The sequence below is a fragment of the Xyrauchen texanus genome, chromosome 43 (assembly GCF_025860055.1).
Source record: "Xyrauchen texanus isolate HMW12.3.18 chromosome 43, RBS_HiC_50CHRs, whole genome shotgun sequence".
Taxonomy (NCBI): domain Eukaryota; kingdom Metazoa; phylum Chordata; class Actinopteri; order Cypriniformes; family Catostomidae; genus Xyrauchen; species Xyrauchen texanus.
This window is the reverse complement of record NC_068318.1, coordinates 17,296,412-17,322,594: the sequence shown is the minus strand read 5'-3', so window position 1 is coordinate 17,322,594 and position 26,183 is coordinate 17,296,412. Positions and strand designations below refer to the sequence as shown.

At 37.6% G+C, this 26,183-nt stretch overlaps 1 protein-coding gene across 1 annotated transcript in view; it reads right to left on the bottom strand.

Moving 5' to 3' along the window:
• gbe1a (glucan (1,4-alpha-), branching enzyme 1a) overlaps positions 1–26,183 on the bottom strand; it is a 200,777-nt gene that overhangs the window by 111,101 nt on the left and 63,493 nt on the right. Inside the window, exons 4-7 of the mRNA XM_052115962.1 lie at positions 24,879–25,004; positions 19,662–19,797; positions 14,606–14,696; positions 10,997–11,206 (exon numbers count right to left, since the gene is read on the bottom strand). Of these exons, the coding sequence (XP_051971922.1) occupies positions 10,997–11,206; positions 14,606–14,696; positions 19,662–19,797; positions 24,879–25,004 (563 nt within the window). The remainder of the gene's footprint in view (positions 1–10,996; positions 11,207–14,605; positions 14,697–19,661; positions 19,798–24,878; positions 25,005–26,183) is intronic.

The window sequence follows — 26,183 nt, the reverse complement described above, 5'->3', positions numbered from 1 at the left end:
CACATCCAGTTTGACAGCACAGACATTTGAAGATAACTCTATCGTCCTTTAAGTACTGAGGTTTACCCACTACAGTAGTGGGTTAAGTATGCTCCTGTTTCAAGCGGCTATGAATGTGATTCTTTTGTGGGCACCAGAGGAGGGTAGTAATGTGCTACATTTACTCTTTTACATTTTCTTTTTTGTAAAATTTTATTTTAAAATACTTTTATCAGTTTGTTTTATGGTGGGTACTTTTCACTCTTACTCAAGTATATTTTTGATGAAAAAAAGTTACTTTTACTCTGTTACAGTGGGTAGCCTTCTTGTAGTTACTTTACTGGTTTTTATTTAATAAGAGTTAATAAATGCATAATTTATTGGGATTTTCTAACAGGACTTTTACGACAGCGGAACTTCACAGCTGCACGCTGTCACTCAAGTCATGTTCACTACAGCAGCAAGTGTGCAAAACAAACATTTCTTCACTCTATACAATGCCTTAATTTTACAACAAGACAAGGATATATTTCAAGATTAAAATTGCAACTCCAACTTAAGAAACGTAGTGAGGTAACGTTTAGAGATTGTGACAATTTGGGCTTGTCTGTGTCATGGTGATACTCATTTTCAGCGTGAATCTGTAACTATGGGCTTTTATGACCTCAGTTACTAAGTCTGCATTTTCATATCAGCACTGCAACAAATCAGTGACTACTGTATATATCCTTGTAAACATCCGCGTTAAGTGAAAATGTTTTGCCCTGCCTATCGCGAATGTGAGCATTTCTGACAGTCACTGAACTAAATTCACGAAGGATGTAAAAAGCTGTGAAATAATGACAGAAGGCATGAATAAAGCATAATCTTGCTTCTGTGTATAATTAAACATTATATATAACTTGGGTCTGTGTGACATTATTCAAATTTTTCACTGTAATATTTACTAGAAAACGGTTTCCAAACTTCTCTTCTAATTGACAGATTCATCCAAATCTGAGAAGCATCCTTAAACTGATAGTTTAGCCTTTAATTAATATTATATCATTTCCCCACCCTCATGTTCTTCCAACCCTGTGAAACTTTCTGCATTCTGTGGAACCCAAAAGATGTTAGGCAGAATGGTAGATACTGACCTTTTCAGTCACCATTCCCTTTTAAAATATGGAGGGGGAAAACATGCAGTGAAAGTAAATGATGATTAAGCATTCTTTCTAACATCTCCTTATTGGAATAATATTTCCAAAATTTTACATATTTGCATCCTTTTTTTTCTTCTGTTAAACACAAAGAATTTTAGAAGAATATCTCAGCTCTGTTAGTTAAATGCAAGTGAATGGGTACTAAAACTTTGAAGCTCAGAAAGGCAGCATTAAAGGAATTCAAATGACACTGGTTCAATATATGCCTTCAGAAGAGATATGATAAGTATAGGTGAGAAACGAATCAATATTTAAATCCATTTTACAAATAAATCTCCACTTTCACATTCTTCTTGTGGTTTTGGTGATTCAATTATTTGTGCATATCACCACCTACTGGGCAGAGAGGAGAATTAATAGTAAAAAAAGACTTAAAGGGCACCTATTATGGCATTTAAAATGTTCCAATATTGTTTTGGGAGTCCCCAACAACAGTTTTACATGCATGCAATGACAAAAAACACTTTTGTTGTCTTATAATATGCATTTATGTTTACCTGATTTGCTCACCGACTCCCAAATGATTCGTTCAACGACTAATTTTTCCAAACCCCTCCTTTACGTGACGCTAATCTGCGGTGATTGGTCAGATGACCCAGTCAGTTGTGATTGGTATACTCTGTGCAGAGATTGTCGGAAACGGAATGCCCATCACCGCTTTGTAGTAAAATAATCTAAATCAGAGAAGGAATTTGAGTTGATTTATGTTAGCGATCATAGCCTAAAGTTCGGTGGTAAACACCCAATCAGTTATTGTTTGCGTTAGCCCAACGCATAAACATACAGATAAAGCACTGCATTACTACAAGTTATTGCTCTATTCTTTATGACAACTCCAATAACATCGACAAACATTTCACATATTTCAAAAAAATTGACATTGGAGACCTAGAAGCTGCGCTGAGCGTAACTTACACAACACACACAAATACTTATTAAGCATGCTAAAAAACACATAAAAGCAAGAATTATTAATAATACTTACAGGTTGTGATTCGGAGGATGAAGCTGATCCAAATAAACTTGGTACTGATCCTTCCTTCAGTATCAACCGGCTCGCGAATCCGCACTTGACAGCATTCATGTTCGTAAAGCAATCGTCATTAAAATGACGCGAACACAGCACAAGGTTCGGGCTATACTTGTGTGGTATAGTTATAAATATAAACTCTAGCCACTGATTTTTCACATGCTCGTCCCAGGGCAGTGAAAAAAAGGTCGCTTTTGATATGCACTTCAGAACACAGCGTCTTGTTGTCGACATGATGTTTTCAAGTTTTCTCTGGTGTCTGCGCGTGCAATGAGTGGGCACGGCCAATTTGATAATTTTTCGCCTTGACGTCAGAACGAAAAGGAAAATGACTCATTGGAAAAACGATTCATTAAATTGACTCAGAGTCGACTCCTACTTTTGAGAGACAATAACTTTTTTTACGGTGAACTTTCATATATAAAACTTTGCAGGATGTTTTTGTTCACTTAAATCTATGTTACACGCTACATGAAAGGTAATTTTCAAAATTCCATAATAGGTGCCCTTTAATATATTATTTAATTTTATTTTACTTTATATCTGTTTCTCACCAACACCTATCATATTGCTTCTGAAAATCACCGGAGTAACATTAATTACCTTTATGCTGCCTATATGTGCTTTTTGTAGATTCAAAGTTCTGTTCACAATTCATTTGCATTTTATGGACCAACAGAGCTGAGATATTCTTCTAAAAGCCTTAATTTGTGTTCTGCAGAAGAAAGAAAGACATACACATCTGGGATGCATGAGGGTGAGAAAATGAGAGCATTTAAACTTTTTGGTGAACTGTCCCTTTATTTTGATGCATGGACGAATCATATGGGTTTGGAACAACATGGTGGTGAATGATGACAATTTACATTATTAAAAATAATATTAATAGTATTATTATTATTATGAATCATTCTACAATGCATGTTAAATGTGTATCATGTACTGGAATATAGGTGAGTAAACATCCATTACGTTATATGTTAAAGTAACTAGTTACTCACTACTTGAGTATTATTTTTATTGGATAATTTCTTACTCTTATTTGAGTCATTTTTAAAAAAATTTTAAGTAGGGCCTAATTGTATGCTTGAGTAAAGTTTTTGGCTACTCTGTCCACCTCTTGTGGGCAACAAAGTTCTAAATAAAGCCTTTAGTAAACTGCAAACAAACAAACCAAACTCAGATGTCAAACAGACTTGGGTCCACACCAAAAGGCTCTAGTGTGAAAACTTTCTCAATCCTTGTTTCAGTCAGTTGTTTGTAAAAGATGGATACATCATAACCCATCATAACATAACTTTTAATGGTGCCGGTGAGTGTATGTGTTTTGATTTAGACACTGCTTATTTTCCTTTACCACCAATAGGGTACAGATGTCTCTCTCTTTCTTTTTTTAGATTACCCAAAAAACACTGATGAAGACATCAGCATCGCAGAAAGTCCATCTGCTAAGATGTCATATTAATAGAGCACAGAGACAGAGTTGAGTTGTAGACTGTTAGTACATACTTTTCACACTATTATGAGATGTTAAGCAAAATGTTAGCTTCAGTTACGTACATTTATTTTCATTGAACCTCTTGTTTTTATTTCCATTCAATTTAATTAATTGATCAATGAATTAATTGTGATTTATTCAAAAATTGTGCCTCTTTTGAGCAAAATTTTTGGGTAAACTATCCCTTCAAGAATGTCCAGCTAACTAAACATTTACCTTCACAAGCAACATGTGGGCAATATAAATTTGAATCTGGCCATTCAAGTAATAACCTTCATTTGGTTGCAATGACAACAGCAATTCCATGATACCACTAAAGAGATGAATTGTTTAAGTGAGGACAATTTCTCATAATCTGCATTTCTTATATATTATTTAAAAATGAATATGTTTAATTTCTTTTCAAAGCTAGTAGTTCAAGACCCTAGTCTAAGATTTACATCAGACACTTTACATTACATTGTCGCAATAAAAATTTCATCAAAACAAGGCTTTGCCCCACTGTGCCCTACGGCATTCTTTTAGATCTTAAAAATCTAATTTCAAAAGAAGTGATAGATTGCAAGCAGCAGCCAAACCTTTTGCATATCAAATCTAATGAGGTCTATTTCCATCACAACACCCTCTCACTGTCTCACACAAACACATGCAGGATGCCAAATGTCCATATGCAAGTTAAATGTACGTAGAGATCAGCTGTACTGCCATCCAGGGTGTTTTGTTTTGCTCTGTTAGGTTTGATTGTAGATGTTTGATTTTCAGCTCTTTGTACTTGTGTTTTAAATTGAGAACTGCATCGCTTGCAGTCTACCAAATTATGTCTTCTGCTCACATATGAAAGGATTCAAAAGTTTTATTCCTTTGTCATTTTTATTGGAACAGACAAATTTTCTAGCAAACCCAATGAGTAAATAACTGTAAAAAAAACACTTTGTCAGCGAAAACGGAGCTTTTTGAAAAATCTAAATAAATTTGAAAAAACGGCATCTTCACGTTTTAGTGGGGACTGAGAAAATGTATATATCTGAAAATGATGACGTCTTTTATTGTCATATGACACAGTGATGTGATTCATTCAACCGAAACAATCAAGATTTTTCTCATGCGCAGTCAGGGGATTTAAGCGTTTTCATATGTTTCAGTGCAAAATCCTGACTGGCACTCGCTGCCCCGCTTCCCTTTATACCCGTATGTCCATGCAAATTCTGTCCGCCAACTTGACGTTGACCTTTCTCAGGTTTAGAGGTACGTTTGGCTTCCCAGGAAGACCCCTTGTGTCACTTCATTCCACACAACGTCTCGTTCCAATTCCCTCAGGGAATGGAGGTTACAACAGTAACCATGACGTTTTCAAATGTATCCAGATTAATGTAGCCTAAAAATTACTGGAACTACATGTACATTCAATGGTTTGAACCACACGCATTCCAGCCAATCAGAATTTAGTATTAAAGCATACCATGGAATACATTTGAAATAAACTATTCTTCCCCAAAGTTCATTACCCTAACTGTAGGAATTTGTGGTTGCCAAGCAATGTAGCAACTTTGTGCATTAATTATAGAATGTGGAGAATCGGATCTATAGGTTTTATAAAATACATTTTCATGTCCTGGTGTAGAATTACTTTAACTGACAAAACATTTTGCAGTGGATTTTCATACTATGCTGAGTAAATAGATATTCCATTAATATTCCATCATTTAGTAGTTCCATTCATGTTGACTTAAATCTGCTCTGACTGACTGTAAAAGACACAGATATCATCTTTATGGCTATCACTGGACAAAAAACAGAGCTTATCAAACATGTAATTATGATGCAAACACTCCAGACACGGTGCTAATTACAGAGTGAAGTCTGAACTGCAGGACAACTGCTAATTCATGCTGACGGGCATCCAGTGCAACAAACTGTTGTCTGAGATGCAAATAAACAAGTATTCTGAACAGTATTATGGCATCTGTTGCAGAGGGTTTACTCTTTCAGTTTGGAGTCCTTGTTTTAACTGTCTTTGCTTTTGGCACTATAAAATGGTAAATTGCTACTGTTTGCACAGGACTGCTGTTCCATTCTTTTCCAGACATGACATGTTTATCTAGAAGTAGTTTTTGTTAAATGTACAGTTTAATGTAGTTTTTGTTTAATGTGGTGTCTGGTTCATATCCCAACCAAATATATAATTTTTTTATGAATAAATCAAGTAAAATTGCAACTGAACTTGACATCCAGTGATCTTCATAAATTTTTTTTTATAGATCACCTTTGAAATTTTTTCCCCATGAGAAGATTCTTGTCAAGTTTCGAGCAACATTAAAGTGGGTAGATGATGACATCATTTTAAGTTTTAAGCAAATGATCTACAGAAGGTGTGACTTCATTAAAACTGTGGCAAAAATCAACCGTTCTGCCCAGATTGTTTTAGACAATCACTTTTATCAACAGCTGCCCTGCAACTTAATTAACCACATTTTTATTTTATTTTGAAAGTTGCTTACAAAATCCACTTAACTCAAAAATCACGCTTCAGAGTGTATCGGATCGGGGGGATATCTCGGTCATTTACGGACACAGAATTGAGGCATGTCTCCTATGATTGGATTTTAATAGAAATGAGGGTGAGAGGGTCATCCTTTGACCATTTCTGATGTGCCGTGTCAAATCCATAAGGATAGGTGTGAGAGATGGAGTTTACTTGTCGCCACAGTTATCATTTACTATCAATTTACAATCCAAAGACTTTAAACACTCAGCAAGAAACAATGCACATTGGTGACTCAAAAGAAAAAAGACAGAAAACTTTCTCTGTATCATTAGACAATTCATTCTCAAGTATGCATTTATAGCATGATGAAGGGGTGCGATTGAAGCAAACAGACAGAAAGAGGAGGGGGGAGATTGTTTGACTGAATTGACAGAGGTAAAGTGTAGATGAGACAGGATCATTTACACCACATAGATGTCAACAACAGCAGTAGGCCACAGATGAAAGACATTTAAGAAGAATCAATATATTACTGCCTCTCTACCAATCCCCCATCAGTATTAAAAAATAATTGGTACTGGACAAACACTGCAAGAATAAAACAAAACATCAAAGGCTTCAAACAACAATGCACAAAATAACAGATTAACAAATAAAACAATTAATTAATTGGAATACAAAGCTTTGAAACTATATCATCTATTGCCCTTTTTCTAGCGCTAAATGATGCCCTCTTACCAATCTTTCTCTATGTAAAGCACGCACACGCGCACACACACAAGCTCACACACACACACACACACAAGCTTACACACACCAAGTTGCAAGGTTACAATAATTAAACCTTGTTATTATTACAATAAAATGTAACAAAACAAATACAAATCTCAAATCAATATTCAATTTCAACAGATTAATTAAACACTAAGAAATATAAATGGAAAAATTCAAAACAATGGGACTGAATTAGTGGTGATTTAAGATAATTAAAAACAAGATTAAAATAGACAAGCTGTTTGCAAATCTTTGTGTCAAAGGCAAATTTATTTCTGTTGTATTCCTGTCTTTTGTTGCAAAAATGTTGCTATTTTTCTTACCAATTGAATTTTTTTTCTGTTGACTTGGTTTCGTTGGACCCAAGGAAGGACTGCCTCTTCTGTTTCTCTTCTCTTCTCTTGATCTTCCTCATCTGCTTTCTTCTCTCTTGCAAATCTCTATTTTGAAGTGTTGCTTGCTTCTTCCAGATACTCCATGCCATGTAGTGTCCAAGGAAAACTCGGAACACCAAAACTCCTGAGGAAGCCTCTCACTCTCTGCTCTATGGTTTACACACCCAACGGGAGTCACAAGTCCTCCTTGCAGAAGGCCTCGCTTTATCCAGACAATAGCTATCCACGATCATATCAGAGTCCAAAACATCGGAACAAACTTTCTACATAAGCCAAAGAATCAAGCAACACAAAGTACGCAACACAAGGAAACGTCTTGGTTACTTTCGTAACCTCCATTCCCTGATGAGGAAACGAGACATTGTGTCGATGTAGTGACACTAGGGGTCTCTCTTGAGAGCCTCGGTTACCTCTTATCTATGAGAAAAGGCCAATGAAAATTGGCAAACAGAATTTGCATGCCCCTCCCGCAGACATACGGCTATAAAAGGAGTGAAGCGTGCGTCTGTTCAGACAGGTTTTGAACTGAGGAGCCGAGAGTAAGGTCCTGCCCATTTCAGCGGCTTTGTACAGTGTTGTGGCAAGAGGGACACAACGTCTTGTTCCCTCTTGGAGTCTGCAGAGACGCTCTCCGATGCAGCGGTGAAACTATCATCCAGCTTGGGGGCTCCGAAAGGGACATCAGACTGGCCGTAAGGCGAGCCGGTCTCATCTCGGAACCGGACGGGGGCAAACGAGCGTGCTGGGTAACGGGTAGTCCACGAGGATTTACCTTGCTAAACCGCGCCCGTTAAATTCCCCAAATCGTCTCCAGCACCAGCTGCGCCGGCCCTATACCCTTGGGTAGAAGGCATGATGCTGGGGCGGCTAGAGTGGCTTTCCCTCGAATTCTGTTTGCCAATTCTCATTGGCCTTTTCTCAAAGAAAAGAGGTAACCGAGGCTCTCAAGAGAGACCCCTAGTATCACTACATCGACACAACGTTGAGTGAGTGAAGGGGAACACAATGACATGCAAGTACATCTCCAAGAATTTTGTTCAAATTGCAGGTGTATTAGTTGAATACTTTGGGTAATCTGATTGCAAATAGATTTAGACTCAAAGAAGGATAAATGGTTCTTAAGGCATTGTCAACAGACTCCATAAAGTTCATTTTCTCTGTATTGATCTTTTATTTCACATTCTGTCACTACTCACCAACCTGTTTCATGTTGTATGTGTTAGATTAAATTTTTGTTTAGAATAGCAATAAAGTTTGTCTGTATTTAATGATAATTTGACTGTGGTATATTTTGATAACTAATCTCATCTCTGTTTTTAAAAGATTTAGCTTCAAATCTATACCTAAATATGTGTAATATTATTTTCAATAAGCCATGAGAATAATATTAGTCCAATAAGTGAATTAATCATAATTCCCTTATTAAAGCTAATTCCTTACAAAAGAACTTGTGAGCAGTTAAAAAGAGACGTTGTATTACAAAGTTAATGGTGGAGAATTTTATTCAGACAAATAATCTAGTTTTTTGTCATTTAACTAATATATAATGGTTGTATAACGCAACTAATTCCATTATAAAATTCCTTACCTAATAATATAGAATAAGGACAGTTTAATTTAATTCCTAGCTCACATATACAGTTCCTACATATAATGGTGGAGTATTGCGACACTTTAATCTGTACCGTGTACATTTAAATAACCAAATTTGCTAAATATAATGGTGGAGGTACGCAGGCATTTAATCCGTACTGTGTATATCTACATAAACCAAATTTCCTACATGTATGACTATCTTTTTTCTGCAGAACACAAACAAAGATATTATAAAGAATATTTCAGCTCTGTAGCAAGTGAATGGTGACCAAAACACCATTCCAAAAATCACTTAAAGGCAGCATAAAAGTAACCAAGTTAACTCCATTTGTTTAATCCATGTCTTCTGAAGTGATCTAATCAATTCTGGGTGATATACAGTGTAAATATTTATATATCTTTTATCACCATACATTTTGCCATTGCAGTCTCTTGGCACGGTCATTATTTCAAACCCGGTTTATAGTGATAAAGGGGTCATAGCTCTCATCCAAAATCGATTGGATCACTTCAGAAGACTTGTAAATCCTGGTTTAAACCACTGAAGTCATAATGAGTACTTTTAGGCTGTCTTTATGTGTTTTTTGGTGATTCAAATTTATGGTCACCATTTACTTTCATTTTATGGAATAACAGAGCTAAAATATTCTTCTAAATCGTATTTTGTCTTCTGCAAAAGAAAGAAATGTATGCACATCTGGGATGGCATAAGGGTGAGTAAATGATGAGATAATTTTCATTTTTAGGTGAACTTTTCCTTTAAGACTGTTAATAAGTAATTGCATTACAAAAATGGTGTCATTGAAAATGCACTAGCAATCTCATTCATAAAAAAATTTCGGGAAATTATTACAACAATGCAATCAAGTTTCAAAAGCTAAATAAGACTAAAATCTATTTTCAAATTAATAAATCAACTCGACCAAGACCCACTCTCCAGATATCATGTAAATTTGACCCTAGTGTTTCACTGCACCATTTCATCCATTTAGACAGCTTGTTTACATGTAAAACTGGCCATCAGTAAACTTTACTGTGTCTTTACATAACTCACATTTTCTTTCAGTGGTGACAAATGCAATGTGCTCAATTTGGACAATGATGCTCCCTATTTCACTTTTTCACACAGCAGAGCTGATATTCCATCCCGCCTGTACCGAGCAATGTCAAAACATTCAAATATTTTCACTGATGAGCAAATACTTGAGAAGAAAGTCAAAAAAATCTGAGAGGGGACAAAAGGCATATTGCCAGAATCAATAACAAAGAAATGACCAAAAATCGATGCTCATTCTCAGAGGTAACCGGCAGACAGGACTATCATTTTGGTGGGTGAGGCATGACCCATCAGGTTCAAACAACAATGATGTGAAATCCCATTAAGGAAAGTGGCAACAGAGGGCAACAAACACTGAGACCTCTAATGCATCAAAACTGAGAGGTGGCATAAAGATAGCCTGTCATCTAAAAGCCAAGGAAAAACGAATAGAAAGACAGTGACCGGGGAGATTTCTTAAGGTTCTTTTAGTGAGTAGGGCGACACATTGAAGATTTAGCAAAAAGAGCCTGCTTGTTAACTCTGAAGTACTGCATGCAGAGTGGTACACTTGCCCACTGTAATCAAAGTGAATCACAGGTAAATGTCCCTGACCATTTAGGAAACCTATATAACCTCTTATACGTGATCCTAAGATGCCATTAAGATCCATTAGAGTTCCATTAGCATTTCAATGCTTCTGGAAAACTCAAGGGCTGCTTGATATGCACAAATGAGTACACATTTCATAGTACAAGATCCTGCAGAGCGAGTTGAGAATGTGAGGACAATGTTATAAATGAGGCTGACCATGCATACAGCACAGCTTATCAGTACATGTATAGCATTGTACACTGGGGTTCAGAAATCGTCACAGAAAATCAGGGAATCTTTTTTTCTTTCTTTTTTCCGTTCAACTAAATATAAGCTTTTTCGATTGTTTTTTCCAAAGATTTTTTGGACCCCATCTTATTTCTACACTGGCAGTATAACAAGTTTACCTGGAGTAATTGAATATTCGACTGCCCCAGAGTGAGTGGTTCCCTCTGGAGCCACCGTGAAAGAAGCAGGAGTCTGTCCCGTCAAAGTAGTTCAGCCCATCTTCAGTGTTGCTGGAGGCATGACTGTGGACCACATCCAGCAGAACTATGATGCCCATAGAGTGTGCAGTATCAACCAGATGCTTCAGATCATCAGGAATGCCAAACCGACTGTAAGAAGACAGAATGTGGGTTCTGTCATTAGTACTGAATTGTAGTTTCTTATATAGTGTAGCCTACTATTCTTTCACCTTAACTGGTACAGCATGGTGCTAGCGGTGCCAAGGTAATGGGCTTGATTCCAACAAAACACACAGATAAATATACTGTATACCTTGAATGCTCTGTAAGACGCTCTAGTTAAAGGTGTCTACAAAATGCACTAATGTATCTGAAGCCTAGTTGATAAAGATCTTGTTTGGTAACCGAAAGGTTGTTGGTTCAAACTCCAGAAGGGTTGATCCATGAATCATCACTATGTGCTTGTTGCAGGATAGTATCTAAGGTGGTATAGGTTACTTTTGCAGTAGTTCAACTGGTACAGCATGGTGCTACCAATGTCAAGGCTGTGGGTTTGTTTCCCAGGGAACACAAATGAGGTTCTCCATCAGGATTTATGGACCGGGGGACAACATTTTCCAAATTGGGCCCCCCGATCCCAATGGAGGGGGCCCATTGGGATGGTGGGTTAAACTGTGCGGAGTGCTTGTACGTGCTCATTGCTTACCTGGATACAAAAAACGAATATTCTAATAAAGAACGCTGTCTTACTCTTAATGATTTTTGTTTTTTTACTAAATAATTGCTAAAAATATGTATTTATTTTTCTAGAGTAGCAACAGTAATGTTTACAACAGCAAATTTACTATATAAACTCAATATCTCACTGGCAACAAATCTAAAATGTCAATAAAATAATTGTATCCAATGGCTGTGAAGAAAGCAGGGAAGGCTGTCATCAAGGGGCTGTGTTTGATGTCAATCAAACTGCACACACGTGGATCAAGTGCAGGTGGACCTGTCACTGTCTTTGCTGCCTAATAGGGGTGTAACGGTATGATAACCACGGTATTACGGTTTCAAGGTATTTAGGTGCATTCATAATATTAAAAGCAGTTCAATATTTGGTTATAAAATAGTCTATTTCTGATAAAACACATACAAATATTTAGGTTATAACCAATTCTTGAACTTTATTTCGGATTTCCTCAACTTTAATCCTTTAACTTTTGATCTTGAACATCAGGACACTCTCTTAATCCGACAAGGTAAAAAAAGAAACATGTACAGTAGTCAGATGATCATAACTAAAAATATTTTGTTATTGTTATTTTATTATATATTAAATTGAATTGTAATCATTTGTAATGATTATTGCCCAGGTTAACACTTCAAATATGTATTTGCATGCGTTCAGAAATTTGTTGCATTTGTGATTTAAATTCTACAATACCTACTAAAATTATATTATTCATTTGCAGTTTATTTATTGGCATTTTGTCCAATACTGACAATTTCAGCCACAGTTTCACTGTCAATTTCTTGCATGCATATTTTCAATGTCAATTTCCTGAACACCAAAAGCCATGCATTTTGTAAACCCTAGTTAATAGCCGATCATTTTTGCAGCAAACGTTACAGACTTTACAGAACATCAATATAGCCATCAACATTGACATTGCTTTACATAGCCAAGTAAACCCAGACAGCGGAAATAAAGGTTCAGTCTGAACCAGACATGTCTAAATGATGCACTCGTGCTGAACTTCTAATGTGCTCGTGATGCGCAGCGCTAAAAACACCTGCATGTCACCTTTAAAATTGAGTGACAGTCAAATGTATCATGAGGAAGGCGCAATTTAAAGATTTATTTTATCTAGCCAAGTTTATATGATTATGTGTAAATGTCTCAGATTCTGTCTTAATTAAACTGATTAGGATTTTAGAAAAGTTCTGAATCTTCATGAAATACCGTCAAAGATTTCAACGGTATAATAACCCTCCATTTTAAAACCGAGGTATATAGTGAAACCTTGAAACAGTTACATCCCTACATGGCAGGAAAATTGCAATGTTTATTTTTTTAATTAGGTAGATGGTGAGGCATTTTGACTTTCTAGTCAGTCCCCGCTATACATTTGCTGCACAATGCACATCGTGTGTGTTCCGCACATCTGATTGGCCAGGTGTTTCGCCCAAACCATTTACACAATAACAGCGGGGGGATGGGGATCAGAATCAGATGACAAGATGAAATGTGTTTTAATAATAACAATTAATGTATTTATCATGTAAATACATATACATTCTCTTTTTTGGGATATATGTCAGTAAGTAAATTGTTGTAACTGATCACATTAAGGATCAATATAGACCTTTGCATAGGCCCCCCTGGGCATTGGATCGCCACTGGACATTCAATGTAAAATCTGGGTTGTGAAGCAATAACAATTGAGAAACACTAACATAGAAAGCTAACTATAACAGTCATCCATATGATCAAAATCAAATCAATGTACGTACACTCCAAGCATGCCTTCCACTATCGACTCTACTTTACAGAGTTAAAATATATTGGGACGAAGAAGAACAAAGAAAGTGAGAACAGAGTTAATGATATTCCCTCCTTTGCCTCCCTCCACCTGGCAGAGAGGAATAGGCCTTAAATGTGCATGAGTGATCAATCATGAGTGAAATTACTCTGTATACATTGCACTTTATCTGGACTGGTTCACCAGTGCTGGCCGCCTCAGCCAGCCAAAGCTGAAAAAGGATTCCCAATGACTCTGTCATATCTTATTAGCTTGAGGGAGTTGCTCACTCCCCACATTCAAAGATGCAATTTTCTTTCATGAGAGTTTATTTATTTTGAAGACCCGATTCTATTTTTTACAATTGTTTTTTATCAGGCCTTTCTCCTATTTGGGGATTAACGGCAAATGTGTTTACAGTAAGATTACTGCCCTTGACAGGGGACCTCATCCTGATTTAAAGACTTGAATTGTTGCTGCATAGTCCGAGAGACACCCGACCAAAACCTGAGCCCTAACGGAAAATTAAAATCATTTAGATAAGTGTCACATGATCAGTCTACCAGGCCTTGTAGATATACCACTATTAAATAAAATGTGACCAGTGACCACTAATAAATAAAATGCACAAATGTTTGAACATGCAGTAAAAGCTTTCGTTTTGAGATCTTTACTCGTTACTGAAACAACTTTGCAGTGGTAACACAAGTTATTATTTTTTTACCAGATATTTTTGTCCAAAAGCTTACAGTAGACTTATTAGGATGTATAGGATGTTCTCCTGGAGCAATTAAGGGTTATGTGCTTTTCTCAAGCGCATAATGGTAGAAACTTTCATAGATCTCACTTTGCGGAATTTGAACGTACTTCATTGAAAGAGGCACAAGAGTCACATTTAGGAAAGTAGAAAGCAACCACCTATCAACCACCCACAGCACCCTTGCAACAACCTAGCAATGCCCTAACAACACACTTGCAAATGCATAGCATAACTCTACTCAGCAGAGTTGACTATTTGTAATTAATCTCTGTAATTTACCTGGATGCGGCAAAGAAGTTAGTGACTTGATAGCCAAAGCTTGCATAGTAGGCATGTTCCATGATTGCCATGAGCTGAACACAGTTGTATCCTGAGATGAAGATACAAGGGAAAAGTGAAGAAAAAAGGAACAACATCACAGATAAGTTAGAATAGCTTCTTGAAACACACTAAAGACACATCTAAGGCATTCTCTTTGTTTAAGTAATATTAACAAGGATTAATTCCAAGTAGTTCTACTGTATGTCCACAGTGGAAACTTGTTATTAATTAAAGCATAATTAAAAATCAATGAAACCAACACTTAGGTTTAAATGTCAACCCCAGCTCTGATCTGAATCTTCAATAATAAAATGATGGCATGACAAATTAGGATTAAGTTCATATTTTCATGCAAATAAATGTTTAATGTGTAAAAACGTTCTGTGAATAATAAGCATTTGACAATGTGATATCGGCTCTTGGCTCTGTTCCAAAAAAATTAGTTGCCTTGCTGTCTACTACCTACATATGAGGCTACCCTCTACCATCCTAACTGATATGAAAGCTCATAAGCAACCGATTTGGAATGCAACATGTGCAATTTTGCGAGACACACAATTAGAACATTTCTAATTTCAAGCAGATCGCATGGGGGATTTGACTTCCAAAAGATTTTTATAATCAACAATCCTCCCGCTTTGCATCATCTTGGATTAATTTTTTAACTGAGCTCATTACAATACATTCTGACCAAAAGGTTTCTTAGAAGGTTGCGTAATAATCCTGCCTACCTTTTGGAAGAGCGTTCATGCTGGGGACGTGTCTATGATGTATTAACATTCTGACAATGTAGGTAGTTTGCTAGATTTTGCACAGAGCTGATGCCATCTTCTTCCAAAAATTTGAAAGTATGTATGAGATTCCAGCATTCTGGTGGGGTCTCAACACTGCACTTTCTCTGATAAATATACAGTATACGGTATACAAGTGAACAATACAATTGATATTTACAATAATACTACTAATAATAATAAAAACAATCCTACATTTATAAACCAGTAAGCAACCATGCATTACAGAGACATCTGCTTTCATTATGTGGAAAGAAACACTGCCCTAGTATCACATTTTAGTACAAAGAAATGACATATTCCATCTCGAAAAAAGTACATTTACGCACTGTACATTCTTAACCAAAAATGTTAATGCCATGCCCAAAGGAATACATTTTCAATTGAACACTCTGTTTTCCCTTTGTCAATGTCATCTTTTTCCAAAGTATATGATACTAGAGATTGTTTTTAAACTCTCCCTGGAGGGAAACACAGTTCCAGTGTGGATGAGAGGCATAAACTTAGCAAGTAGTGTGGACGTGGCTAATCATCTAACATCAAATGTTTTGTGTCATGTTTCTGATGAATACACGTTCTAAATATTACACACGCTAGACGCCACATCAACAAGATGTATTGCCGATGTATGTGTACTCTCAAGGAAAAAGAATACCGCGAACATTGCAATTACCGTACATGGGTTTGACAACAACAGAATTCCATTCTCGCAATTGAACTATGTAATTATCCATTCTTGCATTGTCTAGTGCAATTGGTCTTGGACAGGGGACTAAAGATATGTAATTAAAGCAAAGCAATTGCTTTACACACAACATTAGAGTTCACTCAATTAATCTAACTACAAAGTGTCCCCAACAAAAGGTAATTCTTTTGAATTTTAAACTGAATCCATGAACAGTGTCTTATTTTATTTATTTTTTAATTAGCATTACTGCGGGGGCAATTTCCAGGATGCAATAATATCAAATCAGACTGTTTTGAGTCTAGGCAAACTTATACTTATTTTCCCCCTGCTCTAACAAGTATGAATAAAGCATTTGTCATAGTCAGCTAAGAATCAAGCAAATACGATTAAATGAAACCCAGGTGCTTCTAGCTCTGTCTGTGATCTCCTTGTTTGAACATTTCCACAGTGTCTGACGCTTGAGCATATGTAACTGTGACAATGTCCCTATTTAATATTTCAAGACGCGTTCCCATCACACCTAAGGGAAAGATAACAGTACTACCTAACGACTTTTTTTCACAACCTAAACAAAAATAACTGTACAGTTATAACCAAAATTCTGAGAGAATTCTTAGTATGCAAATATTCATTTGATATATTTTAGGTATAGAGATGCGTATCTTCTGCCACTTGTGTATTTATACTGTACACCATTACAGTGGTCGGGAATGTACCTAAATTAATAGTTTTTTCCTTCTTCTCTCTCAGCATGAGGGCACATAAGTTAGGCTTGCCTTTTTGTTTCTGTGTACTCTTGTCGGGTTCCTTTTGTTTGTCAATCAACTTGCTTGTGGCACTTTTCTTTGTGTGGATGTTTATTAAGATGCTTTTGTGCGCCCCTTGTCTGAGTCAATCCTTCCTCTAACACAAAATGTGTTATCAATGTGTGAAAGGGTGGAGGGCGGGGCCGGGTCGTGATGCTACAGTCTAATCAAGCCTCAGAGAGGGATAAAGGCCGACTGGAGACTGCAGTGGGAGAGAGAGAGATTTTCGGGCAGCTGTCTGACACCTTTGTGTGTTTGTCTTTTTGTTAAGTTCTTCGATAAACTATTATTTATATCGTCAAGCTGGTTCTCGCCTCCTCCTTTCCCTTTAACTCCTTTGCACAATGGTTTTAAACATCAGACCTGTCAAGCAACAACATTTTATAATGCAGTATAAAGAATAAACCCTGATAATTCGAAGGCCATACATAAAGAATAATAATAATACAAAACATTTATGAACATGTATTTTAATTTTTTTTAATAAATCACTTTCAGTGCCTTTTCTTTTGAGAGTCAATGCCTTTTTATAAGTGAAATCATTTGTCAGGTCTCTAAGCTATGTAATATGCTTCTGACATTAAACCTTTTATATTAAAAATCCCTTTCTAATTTTATTTGAAATAAAAAAAAAAACCTGCACAACTAAGAAAATAATTCCTTCAATGCTTTAATTTGTAAGAGAAAATATTTAAGGGTAAAATAAGGGCACCACCATTTAAAAAAAAAAAAACAATGTGCCAAAAAGATCTTTTCCATTAGTAGAAAAGTGCTTTCTTGAGGGATTTGAAGAGCAGAGAACATTAACTGAGGCGCAGAACTCCAGGGAGAGCAGCGATCATACTTGGTGACTCATTGTGCATTTGTGACAGCCTTTGACTTTTCTCTCCTAGGACTATTTTAACACCCATATGAGGGGTGAAAAATAATTTTACGCTAACTAACTCTCTGCCTAAAAACAGATTTAATTGTTCCAGGCAAAGTTTAATGTCTCAACTCTTGAGAAAACAAACAGCAGAAGGTTGTTTTATGGATAAGACCAATGCAATAAACACTACTGTTTAAGGTACGCTGTGTAATCCCTCATCTGAAAAACCTAATTTGGACCCCTCTGATGTAGTAATTGTAGGCTGGCTTCCTCTCACCCTTCCATGTCAAAAGCTCTGTAAGGGAACAATCATGGAAAACGGCTCTGCGTGCTGTAATGGAATCACTTGAGGCAGCAGCTGTTCTCACATCTGCTAACTAAACTTAACATTACCATTTGCTACAGTTAGCATAATATTCCACGTGGAACTGCTTGTCATTTGCTCTCTTTGGATTCATCTGTGTCACTACAAACTAAATGCATTTCTTTTTCATCCTTGTTATTTTAACGCATTCGTTTACCCACAAATTAACATTTTGCCATTGTTTATTCACCCTTGTGTCCTTCAAAACCCATATGACTTTCTTATTCAGAATGGAGATATTGCAGGCAATCTTGTAAATAAAATGGCAGTGGATAGTTTCCCCCTTTAAAGTTTAAAAAAGTACCCAAATGTATCATAAAAGTTGTCCATGTCCCCTGTGTCATTTTCCATGTCTTCTGAAAGCATACAATAGGTCTAAGTGAGAAACATCCTGCAATTAAATGGACTAGTTCACCCCAAAATGTATCCCCTCTCATCATTTACTCACACTCATGCCATGCCTTGTGTTTATGACTTTTTTTAAGAAAAGATTTTTAGATAAATATCTCTGTTGGTCCGTTCAATGCAAATTAATAGTGGCCAGAACTTTTAAGCTCCGAAAAGCAAATAAATGCAGCATAAAAGTTATCCATTTGACTCCAGTGGTTAAATCCATGTCTTCAGAAGCTTTATGACCGTTGTGGGTGAGAAACAGATAAATATATATTTTTTTATATATATGTCTACTTTCACCTGCCCTCCTATGCACTTTCTTCTCTCCTAAGAGTTTTTCTTCTTGTTTTTGGCGATTTGCATGGTTTGTTCATATCGTCACCTACTGGGCAGGGAGGAGAATTACAAAGAAAAAAGTACTTAAATATTGAGCTGAGCAATTTTTCAAAATATCTTCTTTGTGTTCAGCAGAAGAAAATCATACATTTCTGAGATGGCATGAGAGTGCATAAATGATCAGAGAATTTTCATTTTTGGTTGAACTACAGTATTACTTTAAGCAATTTTGCTGAGAAAATCTTAACGTCCGTTGCATATTCATAAGCAGTCAGAGAGAAGTTTGTTCACAATGACATGTTTTGCTTTGTTTTAATGCTAAACAATAGTACGAGGTGGTGAATTCATACGATTTCATTGCACTGCAATATACTGTCCTTGAGCAATGTACCTAACACGATAACATTATATGGCTGCATTGCATGAAAAGTTTGAGTGAAGAATTTCACCAGCCCTATTGTGGCAATACATACAGAATTGAGATAAACAACCCCACACTACATAACAGAATGAAAACCTGCTCAGTCAGTCATGGCTAACTGCAGCTCTTTTAACTCACTTGTAGCAAAATCACCCCATTCAAACAGATTCCTTGATAAAACAGTAAGTTTTTTTCTTAAAGACCTAAGATCCATTTCTTCTGCCTGCTGAGCATAAGGATAGCAGTTGCCCCTCAGCGAGGGATATGCTCTACTCCACTCAATTCATATCATTTTGAGGTGACGTGCAAAGGTTTTTTGCAGTGTTTCTGTAGATTTCATCACTCACCCAGATCCTTAATGCGAGGTAGCACATTTTGGGAGAAGTTATTGTACGAGGCAATCTTTTCCTCAGGCGAGGCGATGCCCACATGGGCCTCGTAGATACGAAGGCTGCCGGGACGAGGGGGTCTCGGGTGTTGAAACTGGGAGGGAGAGAGACAGAGAAAGAAGGTGAGAAAGAGAGAAGAGAGAGAGAGAGAGAAATCCTAGTTAAAACCCAGCCCTCTTGCTTTGATGAAAGATTTTGCTAGACGTTTCTGTTGAGAATCTGGGTTACCTCAAAGGTCCTGATGCAACACAACTCAAATATTTGTCTTCATTAAACATTTGGAAAAATACAATGGAGACAAAGTTCTCAGCCTAAGACAAGAGTTTCAAACTCTCAGAGCATGCAAATTTACAAAACGCAATATAATTTCAATATTATATTCGTTTAAGTTTGAAAATAGTTTTGGTTCAAGTTTTAGAGAGCTCAAAAACTCATATCCAAAGCCCTAAACAGACACACAGAAGTGGATAAAACAACGGCTGTGCCATATCTAGAAAGCAAAAAGCAATATTTCCTGCCTTTAATCATGCAGCAATCGCTATAACTGTCGGATAACATTGTGCCGCCAATTCATCTCCTCAAAAAACTTGATTACGAGTATGATGCCATTGACCAAGGCCAGCTGTATGAATGTCTGATGCTGTGAAAAGATATCAAAGGAGAGTGTCTCATTGTCAGTGCGGAAGAACCACCCCATATCAAAGCCATTTGCAAACGGTTCTTCAGCGAAACAAAGACATCAAGAGGACAAAAGCAATTGTTGAATCGCCTTGGATTAAATTGGCTGTTTAATGTGGCGGACCACTTTAGAGGAGGCGGTTTTGAGTGTCATTATTAATGCGGAAGAGGGGTTGCCGTAAGAGCGGGATGCTTCAGAGATGCTAATGGCTACTGCTGATAAATGGCTGAGAGCCAAAAGGCTTGCATGAACGGCTTTCGGTCCAGCAAACATTCCCTCTCGCTTTTAGTGTTTATCGTGCATTACCACCTCCAACGCAAAAACAAACAATAACTTTTGACAAATAGGAACGTAAACAATGCCAGTCGTTCCAAACCCAAATTAATTTCTGTATTCCCTGTAACAAAAAAGGTGAAGAATATTCTGGGCACTCTTTTCCATCTAATGAAAGCAAAAGGGAACTGTGCGAGTCAAGCTCCTAGATGACAAAAAAGCACCATAAAAGAATCTTAAAAGTGGTCCATACAACATGTGCCCTATATTTCAGGTCTTTAAAGCTATAAGATTTATAAGAAGAAGTTGTAAACTGAAAATCTTAAAATGTTTCAAAGAAATCTCCCACATATCTTTCCAGATCAGTGGTCATGTACGTACCCTAACAACAACATACCTTTACTGCTTGGGTGCACTGATCTGAATGAGGTCTACAGGTCAAGTTGAGCATTGGCTCTTATCAATCTTTTGCAGATGAAAAGATCAAGAGAAAGGATGCATCTGGGTGTGTGTAAGTGTGTTGATGTTTGTGTGAGAGTGGGAACTCACTCAGTGGTTCTTGGAAACAGCTATCAGTCGATGATGACTGGTTTGATGAACAGTTCTCTATTGACCCTCTGTAGGGCAAAAATGAGTCCATAACTCAACTATTCCTCCCTGACAGCTCTGAAACCATCCGCCCCAATTCATATGCTGCAAACCAACTGTCTTTGAAAAACTGAGTGTGCTTTTTGAAAATCTGAGCGATATATAGAAAAACAGATGGCTTATTTTGTGCATTATGGTGTGCATAAAATCCTTGGTGCATGTCTGACTATGGAAATCTTAAACATTTTGTCTTCTATTCCAGTATAAATATCTCAAAATTATTTAGATTTAAGGTGCTCTCACTATAGCTTCCACTCCATTCACTCCCATTCAAATAAGTTCAAACGAGGGAGACCGGAACCGCAAGCTTATGCAAAGAAATTTTGCATTCGGCTGCAGATGAATGTTCAAGTTTGGTGAACTCTGACCTGCTAATCTGGATGAGAAGAAGACATGTGACTAACAGGAGTTAAACACTGACCTACTGGTTCAATAGAAAGACAATTTTTTCAGTATTTCAAAGATGCACATTGTTAGAGCCATAAACAACATTAAGAAATTAGTAATATTTTTTCCTTTTTCCCGCCGTGTACCCGTGGGCCGCTCCGCCATCGAGGGTAGTGAGAGTGGATGAGTGAGAGGCAAGGTGATGGGTGGAGAAGGGTGTCCTCCACTGAACTCGTCAGCTCATCATGCACTTCCTGGAAGAAAGGAAGCGAGCGGCACACAGACCCGTGGAACCAATCATCCAGCCGCGAAGGCTGTGGGGAGGACGGAGGGTTCCAGTCCAGCCCCACGCTGACGGAGGCACGGGCAAGCATGTCGGACTGGGCATGCTGGCCCGAAGGCCCGGTTTGAACGCTGCCCAGACACACAAGGCAGCGCCTGTGGCCGTCAGGAGCGGAGAGCATTCTACCGCATCCTGGAACGACACAGGGGCGGAAGGGCATCTTTATAAAGACGCGTCCTGAAAAGGACGTTCAACGATAGCTTTGTATATTACTCTTTTAGAGAAATAATCACCTTTACTGCGCTAAAGATGCGCCCAGGGGCAAAGCTGCACTGCCATGCAGAGAAGGGAGAAAGCCGCTGATATGCGCCGTAGATCCAACAGCAATCGCTCAGAGATAGGACGAAACAGACTGTGACTCGCAGCTCGCCGCATACACAACCAGTCGGCTCCGAAGAAAATTTCTGAATGAAACAGACGCATTTCCCTCCCTTTATACCCATATGTCCGGGGGCGGGACATGCAAATTCTGTCTGCCAATTTCTCACTGGCCTTTTTTCATAGATCAGAGATGCAAAAGGCTCTCAAGAGAGACCTCTAGTGTCGCTTCTTCGACACTACGTCGAAGTGAGCGACAGACGGGGAAACACTGGAACAATTAGAACTGCAGACAGCAATTGCTGTTTCTAATGCAAAACTGAAAGTTTATGATGAACATGACAATTCTGGTGAATCAATGCAAGAACATGTTCAATCAAAGCATGCAGTAGATGAAAGGAGGTTGGGACTTTAGAAAGATCCTAATGAAGGTTTTGAGGTTCAAGCTGCAACCAGAAGAAAACAAAAGCCTGCTCTAATGGTGGAAGTGTGTGAGCAATAGCAGAGAAGTCCTGTTGTAATTTCCAGAAAAGGAAAGATTCAAAGTGGAAAACTTAATGAAAAAGTAAAATTGGATCAAAGGACCAGAATTCCTTTGCAAACATGAGAGTAAATGGCCTTTGCGACCAGATAAGACATGTGAAGTGGAGGTTGAATTTAAAAAAATCAGCCGTATTAAACGTGTCAGTTCTACACAAAAAGGGAAACCTCTGGACAAAATGATTGAGTATTATTCAGAATGGTAGAGATTGAAGAGAGCAATTGCTTGGATGTTACGGCTGAAGGAAATACTTCAGCACCACTCAAACAAGAGACGAAAGTCAAGCTGGAAATAATCTAAACAAACAGCAAGCTCATTTGTAAACTCAAATGTCCAAACTGATACAAACACGGAGCAAAAAACCTCTTTCAGAAGAAGATGTGGAAAATGTAGAACTGAGTCTGATTCGTTACAGTCAAAGACAGACATTCCCCAACAAATTAAAGTCTTTGCATAGCAGTAACTGTGTCAAAAGAAGTAGTCCTCTGTACAAACTGGACCCATTGGTGCAGGATGGTGTACTGTGAGTAGGTGGTTGTTTAAATCAGTCTGCAATGCCAGAATCTGCTAAGCAGTTCTTGATAAAAAGCATCATGTAACTTCCTTGATTCTGAGGGATATACATAAAAACACAGGCCATAGTGGCAGAAATCAAATCCTTGCAAAACTGCTAAACAACTTTTTTGTTGCAGCTGCCAGAACTCACAGTGTGTAGAATATTAAATGCCAAAGTCAATGAACAGAATATAGCAGATCTACCAAGAGATCGTCTGTTGCCAGATAATCCTCCCTTTACACATAGAGGTGTGGATTATTTTGGTCCCTTCTAAATAAAACGAGGATGCAGCATTGTGAAGAGGTATGGAGTTACATGTCTGACTATGAGAGTGGTTCATATTGAGTCATATTGAGAAAACGTGTCTGTTGGACAGACCTATAACAAAACTCTGCTTATTGCAAGAAGCAGAAGAAGGATAAGAACTCTACATAAAGACAATGAACAGAAATTTCATAGAAAATTAGATTTTTCTAAAAGGACTGTTTAAAAGAAAAGGAATTATTGTTATGACTCAATTGAAATATTTGAACCAGATAATTGTTATGCTTCTGGCATAGACAATCAGGGGCAGTAGTGTTAAAGCCATAAACAACATTTATTAATTTTTATTCATATGTTTATTCAACATCCTTATTTTAAGAGTGATAATGTTTTTTGATAAATTAATATTTTGTGTTATTTGCATTGTATCAAATGACTTTGACTAGATTTAAACGTGTTACGTATACACAACAATTTTCAAGAAGAATAAGGAACAAGGAATTGTTGGTGCTAGACAGTCTTTTGACTGTGGAAAAAAGGTTAAAATTCATGTTTTTGGAAAGTGAAAAAGTTTAAAGAAGTTTTGAGTTTGATTTCTCTTATAATGTAACAAGACAAAGAAAAAGTAAACCTTTACAAGACAAGTTTGGATTCATGTGTCAAATCCTTTGTGCAACACCCTTGTGGAAATTACGAAGAATGGAAAATTGCTCAGATCGCCATTACACACATTTTTATTGTTACAGATTGATTATATTAGATTAAGATCATTTTACTGTAATATGACAAAAATATTGATACGAATATATATTTTTATTTCAGAAGACTTTGATGACCTAAAGTGCTGTACATTCTCTACTTTCATAAAGAATGCCAAAACTATTAATTACAGTCAGGGGTGGACTGGCCATAGGGAGAACCTGAATTTTCCCTGTGGGCCAGCAGCGAAATGGGGCCGAACGGAGCAGAGTGGCTGAACACCAACGAAATAGTCTATATTGTGTGCTTTATAAGTATGCTCGAACCCATGACTTTGGCATTGTTAGTGTCATGTGTCTGCAACTCAACAAAGTCATTTATACATGTCAAACAATTGTATGAATAAAACTTCATCTTTGGAGTCATTTACATTTATCCAATATATAACAATGTGACTGTCCACTCACCTGGTATGGTTGTGGAGGGTCCCAGTGAGTCCAGTCATAGGTGACAGAATCCAAACTTTTTGTGACATATTTTGCCCAAGGAGAGATCCGAAAAAGATATTCACCTTTTTTAGTCAGGATCACAAGCTATAGAAAAGACAAATTTATATCTTTAACAAAAAGCCATATAAAACTATAATAATGAACAAAAAGCCACTTGACCATAACACCAATAAAATGTATCATAAATTAACAGCAAAAAAGCACAACACTGCTATTATTATTATCTGGGGTCACTGTTTTTATTTACACAAAGTAAATTAACTCACTTTCTACAGCTTAGTACAGTGCATCCGGAAAGTACTTTTCCACATTTTGTTATGTTACAGCGTTATTCCGAAATTGATTAAATTAATTAATTTCCTCAAAATTCTAAAAACAATACCCCATAATGACAATGTGAAAGAAGTTTGTTTGCCTGCCGCATCACAAACTTGTTCAGGCATGAAATGAGATGCCTACTCAAGGGCATAAGAGCCCAGAGTAGCAAAGCATCTAACCCATAAAGTTCGATGAATGTGTGCGAAGAGAACCCTATCGCAACACAAACTTGTCATAAAAACTGATGAATGTGAGCGGAGAGGACCAACCTGCCGCGCCACAAACTTGCTGCAGAGGGGGACCTCTAGCAAAGGCTTTAGAGGAGGAGAGCCCTCTGGTAGAGTGCGCCCTAAAACCTACTGGCGAAGCTTGATTGCGCTACTCGTAGGCCCGGCAGTAATGTCCCTCACCCAAAGTGACATAGTCTGTCAGGACGTGACCGCCACCCAGTCACGGCTTCCAAATGAAGAATTGCTGCCCTGATTTTACGCCACTAGCAAATGCGGTGGACATAAGTCTGACGGGTACAGACTGGACAAAGTCTGAGAAGTCTTAGCTGCTCCGGCGTACAAACGGCAGGGAGCAGAAGGCTTAGAGAATAACCGCCAAGGGTCGTGAAAGGCACCTTGGGCAGGTAGTCAGGGTGAGGGTGCAAAGAATGCTTTTGGTCCTACCTGGGGCAACTCAAAACAGGCCGGCAAGAGAGACAGAGCCTGTAGGTACCCAAGTCTCCTCAGAGACGTAATTGCCATAAGAAAAACCATCTTGAGAGTCAGAAGTCTACCAAACGCTGACTCTAGAGGTTTTAAAAAGGGGGGTCTTACCCTATGAAGAGGTCCTAGCAAGGATGCCTCTTAGGGGGCACCCCGCCCAACAAGGCATGGCAAACCGAAGTGGAAGCCACATAGAACCTGGCAGTGGCGAGGCAAGTGCCCGCTGACAGTT